The sequence below is a fragment of the Lygodium microphyllum genome, chromosome 20 (genome assembly GCF_053477565.2).
Source record: "Lygodium microphyllum isolate KBCC chromosome 20, Lygodium_microphyllum_v1.1.10, whole genome shotgun sequence".
NCBI classification, from domain to species: Eukaryota; Viridiplantae; Streptophyta; class Polypodiopsida; order Schizaeales; family Lygodiaceae; genus Lygodium; species Lygodium microphyllum.
In genome coordinates this window covers 109,132,005-109,138,992 of record NC_141154.1, presented here as the reverse complement: position 1 = coordinate 109,138,992, position 6,988 = coordinate 109,132,005, and the positions used below count along the sequence as shown (strand labels likewise).

Below are 6,988 nucleotides of genomic sequence, written 5' to 3'. Positions count from 1 at the left end.
AAGCCTTGGGAGGCAACCTTTGGTAGATATGCCCTCCATAAAGTAGGAATATCTTACATTGAGACACTCAAGAAAGGAATGGTCCTCCATTTAAGTAATGGTGTCTTACGTTAGGGAGACATTATGAAAGGAAAGGTGCCTTCTCTTAATCCACTATATACCTCTAGCAAATATTCCTAAAACCTTTACACCTAGTCTAGTTGGCTCACATGTTTATATTGAGAATTTGGAATTCAACTACATTGCTAATATGGCATATCCTTGGTAAAGCCCTTTTCCTAAAGCTTTCAAACTAGAGTCAAGTAAGAATAACTTTCATAGTTGTGTCAATTTTGAGCTTTGGATTTTTTTAATGCAAGTAAATTGATATTAATATTGTGAATATGGTTGGAAGATAGCCCTTAAGTTGCTTAGTAAAGCAACCCATCATTTTGGGTAAATTGCGCATTGCATCCTAACAACTTTGGATTTTTGAAGACCTCGAAAACATGTATTGTACAATTTGTGATAGTGACATACAAAGACCTAATTAAAAGATACTTGGATAGAGTTTAGATGCTAATAGGAATAATTAACACATGTTTGAAGGAGTTTTCTTCCCTACTTTCTTAATATTTGTGAATGACCATTGGTTTTGCATGATTGAAAATGGTACTTCTGGACATGGGCGAGAGGTGGAATGTCATGAAGAATACAGTTTAGATTCGTTGGCATTGCAATTTATGTAAAAGGTCAAAAACAACTGAACAAGAGTTTTCAATACGACAACGTGCAAGGCGCACACGTTTGGAGTGTAAGGGTGTATTGACCAATAGGTAGCGACAGCTCATCCCTCTCTCTCTCTCTCTCTCTCTCTCTCTCTCAAGCTGCAGGCTTCTCCATGCACGTCGTGAAATCTCTCTCTCTCTCTCTCTCTCTCTCTCTCTCTCTCTCTCTCTCTCTCGAGCGGACGCACATGTTGGACACCCCCAATCCCTGCATTGGCCATGTCTTTTCCTCTTTTTCTCCACTCTACTGGTGAGAGGCTCTTTATAATGTGTGCACTTATCCCAAACACACACACATCCTTTGATGATCATATGATCGATCAATAGCTGACCGTGGATGACATTCTCCATAATTAGCCGGCCTCTAATCAGCAGCTGCTAATCACCGCGGGTTAAACATAGGTGAAGCAGCCACTTGGAGAACTGATCTGCTTTTGGATCGTTGCCGGCATACACAGATTGGGCTAATTATCAGATTCGAACGATGACGATGAGCAGGACCCCTCATCGTCTCTCAGGTTTTGGCTTGTGTGCCGTCTGGCTCAGCACGTTTGTGTGGCTCATGAATTGGATGAGTACCAGTGAGAATATGGGGATGGTAGAAGCCGCCAGCAGCTACAAGTTCACGGATAACTACTATGCCGGGTGGAGACCAGACCATGTTTGGCTTCAAGATCAGGGCCGCACAATCAACCTCAAGCTTGACAACACCACTGGTATATCTTCCTGAGTCCTGACCATCAGCTTGCATTGAGTCAATCTCTTCTAATCCTCGAGGCTCGCTCCCTTTCAAAAGAAGGTTTACACATTTTCCAATGAAGGAAAGGGCAATCTTTTCCCTTTCCCTACAGTGTTCAACATCATGAGCTTTTGCTTGGGAAGTCTACATACCTAGATTTGGGGGCAAGGGCCTGTCGGCCCCCACCTCGGACCGATAGTCCCTACCCCCAATGGCACCTAGGTAGGTATGTGCATTGTTATCCCTCCCTTACAAGCTCGTGATGCTATGACAATTCAAAATATGGGAATTACTTGGGAATTTATCTAAAAATGTTTGTGTTTGTTTTAAGGCATCCCAAAGCATACTCTCTATTAGCCTTTGTATTGATCCATCTCTTCTTTAATCATCACTCTCTTGATCATTTCACGGCATTCCTAAGTTTCTTTTGGGGTAATGCGAGATAAGGAAGGCCATGCTTTGTATGCTGTGGCGTGATTGGTATTGCTCTTATTGCTGTCATTATTTAACAAATCCAATGCTTGATAGCTCTCATGTCGATGTCTTGTGACCAATATTTCCAGGTAGCGGATTTAGATCTATCAATAGCTACCTTCATGGCTATGTAAGCATGAAGATCAAATTGGTTCCTAGGAACTCTGCAGGTGTTGTGGTTGCATACTATGTAAGTAATTGGCTCCAATGCTGTATCACTTTGACAATTTGATCCAAACCATAGGAACAATTTGCTTAACTAATGATTGGCCCCATCGATGACAATTTTATTTTATTTTTCGAGACAGTGCAATGCCAAGTACACATTATATACACACAAAATAATCATTTGCCCTTGCTAATAGTTTTTCAGTACTCATTTGTTTTTCCTTGATATTTTCATGTTCAACAGTTGACTTCTGTAAGAACAAACACTTGGGATGAGGTAGACTTCGAGTTTTTGGGCAATGTGACAGGGGAACCATGGATATTACAGACCAACATCTTTTGTAATGGTACTGGAGGTCGAGAGCAAAGAATATACTTGTGGTTTGATCCAACCGAAAAGTTCCATACATACTCCATCCTATGGAATACAAAGCAAATAGTGTAAGTGTACTTCTATCAAAATCACAATATCTTTTCGACTCTCGAGATGTCATATTATTAATGTATGTGTACCCTTGTTGAACTTAGAATTTTCACTCATTTACAATGAGGTGCAATGAAAGCATAATGTTGTTGCCGATGCTGTAGAAGATGACGATGATGATGAAAGTAATGAGGTACAAATATAAGAAGAGTATATGAAAGAGGCGTATTAAAGTAGAATGGTCTTCTCGATACGTAGATTCCGAAGCTGATGATAGGAATGAGGTGTACTGGGTAAGAGTATGTAAGGATTCAGCCGATGGGATGGGTTGTAGCTTAGACGTTGGATCTAAGTGTGGGTTGCATCTTGCGGGTGCATGAGTTTGATCCTTGGGTTGTGCTTAACCCGGGAGCATCAATCTATTCGCAACTAAGAGGGGTATGATGAGGTGTAGGCGAAGCATGATTGGTTTTTGTTTGTTCAATATGTAGAAGTAGAAGATGACGATGATACTGATAACTAATGTTGTTTGACGTGGTGGTGCATGGGACGTGGGGCGGGGTGGTGGGTGGATATTGATGGTGGCTGCGCGACGACGTTACGGTATATGGATGGGGATAATTCCCACTATAATTGGCTGCATGAATGATGGGATGGATGTGTGTGCATCGTCTCTTCGGAGCACGGCGGCCAGGTGGTATGTGGATGCGGTACCCATTAGGGTGTACAGGAATAAGGCGGGCATAACAGCCGCGACGTACCCGAGGGCAAAGGCGATGGCGGTGTACAGCAGCATCTGGAACGGGGACAGCTGGGCGACCCAGGGCGGGAGGGTGAAGATCAACTGGGCCTACCAGCCCTTCATCGTCTCCTACAGCAAGTTCGTCATCGACGCCTGCAAGTGGCCCGCCAGCCCCACCGCCCCTCCCCCGCCCTGCTACACCAACAGCAGCGCCTTCTGGTGGGAGCAGCCCAAATTCTGGACCCTTTCCCCCATGGAGCGCCGCTACTACAAGTGGGCAGTCAGCCGCTACACTGTCTACGACTACTGCAAAGACTACCGTCGCTACCCCACCCCGATGCCCGAGTGTGCCATCAGTCCTTGGGACTGACCTTATTACTCCTCTTCCTTACAGCACTACAACACTACTCCATACCATCCGATTATCAGTCTCAGCTCCAAGCTGGCGCAGCTTCGGCCACCTATTAATGCTTCCGTGCACCAGCTTTAATCCTCCAGTACATCCCTTGCGCCAAATGTCCTTAATTAGCACCTCTCATTCATGACTCAATTCTCAAAAAACCAAGCAGCAACAAATGGTCTGTACCCGCACCCCCAACTATAGAAACAACATTATTCGGTCCTCACTTGTATTGCTCCAAGTGAAGCCTCATTCTTTTGTCATTCTTCCAATAAATTGTTTCACAAAGTATTACTTGTTCGGAATTCATGCCAACGATTCCAATTGTGATGTGATCATTACTTCATGATGTGGCTCGTAGTTGAAACAACGACACAAACATTGTTCCTTGTTTGTCATTGTAGTACAAAGTTACGCTAACATTACTAGCTCATATAGTCACTTGGTATTATCCCCAATGAAAGTACCTTGTTTTCTTAGTATCAAGAAAAAGTTACATTAACATAATTAATCATTTCAAATTTGCATATTTAGCTTATACATTTGAGGATGAATTCATTACCAAACACCTTATTTTGGAAGGGGATTAAGCTGGTGAAACCATTTCCAAATGAGAATGTATATTTTTGTGCATGAAGACCAGATATAAGAATTCTTTCACAAAAAGTGGACTCCTCAAACATTTAGTATGCAAGGCATACACCATTCTAGTCCTCCCCTCATATTTTTAAAGTCCTCAAAGTTGTGTATATACAAACTAGATTGCCAATTTCTAGTTGTAGGTTGCAATGGGCTAAGTCTTTATAGGATGTTGTTCATTCTTTGATCTAAAAGCCAAGCTACAAAGACTTTTGATTAGCAAGGAGCTAATAAGATGGGTAGTGTTTGCATTATGTTGTTATATCTATAGGACAAATACTTTTGAATAGTAAGAAGCTTGTAAGATGGGTAGTGTTTGCATTATATTGTTATATCTATAGGACAAATATGATTATAGAAAATCCTACCCTTACCTTAACATCTACTATAAGTTTACTCCATCTAAATTAAACTCTCTATGCTTACTTTATGGAACCAAATATAGAAAATGGAAAAAATAATTCAAGTAGGATTTTCCCTATGGAACATATAGGTACTTGTCATTTGCTCAAAGTATGTACAATCATTTTGTTCAGAAAAGAGAGGAGAATGAATAGAAGCATGGAACAAAAGGTAAATCATTTTTACATGTTGCATTACACATCCATGGGGAAGTGACTTGCTAGGTATGAGCTTGCCCAAATTGAACAAGAGGTCGTGAGATGCAAGTTTCAACATAGTGCACATCAATGAACTATTTGATACCCTAAGGGCCTCGAAGAAATAGCACTAATCATGCCTATGAGGTGGATCCATGAAGCACTGATGAAAGCACAATAGAAGGATGAGATAATCACAAAGAAGGAGTAGGAATTCTCAAGGGGATATAGGTGTGTGTCCCAATTGGCAATACTATTGGGGGTAAAGGCGCATGTGCCTAGCTACCCATGTATTAGTTACAATGATAGTATTTGCATACCCGCATACATATACACTGTAGGTGGTGGGCACCCATCACCATCACTTCATTCTTTATTATTTTAGTGACATTTGAATAAAGGGAAGGTCGCTTCCACCATAGCTCTTGATTCTTCTTCATGATTCCACTTCAAGGCTCACTCCCTTCAATTGGTATCAGAGCCATCTTCCTCAAGAGCTTGAGTGTGACCTAGCATTGCTTCAACTTGTGGAGAATATCTTTAGCTCACAATTTCAATGGCAGCCATGGATTCTTCACCTCGAGGTATGCATTGAGCTCTACCTTCTTCTTGATTGCTTCCTATCACTTGATGCTTGTTCCAAGGCTTTCCTAAGACCTACTGGAGCTTCGCTAGTGCCACATTCAACTCAAAAATGGCAGCAAGAGTGCCTAGTATTTCAGTGTGATTTGTGCTAGCCTGTTGGCCTCCATCTTCGATCAATTTGCTCCTCATCTTCAACTCCTGATCTCCTAAGCACTCTTGGGCATTCACTTGCCATTGTATTCAATACTCTACGAATGAGGTAGGCCTCATTTGAAGCTCTCGAGATCATCCTTTGGCCTAGAATGTATGATAGTTTGTTGTCATACACTTTGGGAGATCACTTCACTCATTGTCTGGAGGTCACTTATGCTTCCTAGGATGTTTATTTGATGTCGAAATCATATGGGGATGTTATCCCAATGTATTGATATGCTATGGGACTGATTTGAGCACTCTTTTGCTTAGTTTTACAGAGGTTGTTTACCGTTGTAATAAGCAGGATGACTAAATGCTATTTTATTAAAGAAACTTTATGCCTATTGCTTGTTGATGCTTCCGAGCACTTTGCATGCTACACTAGGGTATACCATTGAACTTACATGCTCGGTTATGCTTCTGGATTGCATTTTGAGCTAAGATTAGAGCTTTGAATCTTGACATTGACTATCATTCACCATTATGTATGGCTATTTGATGCTTCAGGAAGAGCCTTGCAAGTTACTTGGGACGGATGCTCCTGGATATATGCTACTTGGATCTTGGATGTATGAATGCCTTCCACATGATGTTTAGAGCTTTGTTTGCTCATCTAACATTTGACTTTTGTTCCTGTGGGAGTCACTACTTGACACTTGGATATTACATTCAGCATTTGTTTATGCAGTTGAGCTTAAGGGTCTTGTAGTAGTGAGACCATGGGACTTGGTGACATGTACATAATCTTGTCATACTTAATGTACACAATTGATGCTTATTGGACTCATCTAACATTCTTCTTGGGCTGGCACCTATCTCTGTCACAATGTTGTTAGTAATGTATGCATCTTGGTTGGTTATGTATTGAGCTTCCGTTACATTGCTCAATCTATTGTGCCTTTAGTTTGTCTCTTCTATTACCTGTGAGAACCACTCTATACATGATGGTTATGCCTATGGGATGTATCTCAATCTGACACACTTATTCTTTGATAGTTCTAGTGCCAATCTCATATTCACTCACTACTAGTTAGAGCTATTCCCTACTAGCAGTTGTAGTTTGTGTCTAATATCAATGATTTCTCATCTTTAACATTGACTTCTTCCTATTATACTTCATTTTCAGCATGTTGTAATTGCAGTTTACTGCACTATTTGTGCGAGCACACATCTCCATTTGATAGTTATTTGCATTGAGTTTGTGGATAGTTCATTACTTGGTCAATACCCCTTGTTTTCATCTTAATTTATTAGTG

General features: G+C 41.1%; 1 protein-coding gene across 1 annotated transcript; it reads left to right on the top strand.

Moving 5' to 3' along the window:
- The first annotated feature begins 991 nt into the window (after window positions 1-991).
- LOC148019246 (putative xyloglucan endotransglucosylase/hydrolase protein 10) lies at window positions 992-4,166 on the top strand. The gene is made up of 4 exons (XM_087660843.1): window positions 992-1,483; window positions 2,070-2,170; window positions 2,393-2,589; window positions 3,267-4,166. Exons 1-4 carry the CDS (start codon window positions 1,252-1,254, stop codon window positions 3,682-3,684), a joined length of 948 nt encoding a protein of 315 aa, XP_087516969.1. The 5' UTR covers window positions 992-1,251; the 3' UTR covers window positions 3,685-4,166.
- Window positions 4,167-6,988: the final 2,822 nt, after the last annotated feature.

Excerpts from the sequence above, each read along its gene's own strand:
- LOC148019246 (XM_087660843.1), top strand. The coding sequence starts at position 1,252 with ATGACGATGAGCAGGACCCCTCATCGTCTCTCAGGTTTTGGCTTGTGT. Across the intron at positions 1,484-2,069 it reads CAAGCTTGACAACACCACTG|GTAGCGGATTTAGATCTATC; the intron begins GTATATCTTCCT and ends CAATATTTCCAG. Across the intron at positions 2,590-3,266 it reads TGGAATACAAAGCAAATAGT|GTGGTATGTGGATGCGGTAC; the intron begins GTAAGTGTACTT and ends CACGGCGGCCAG.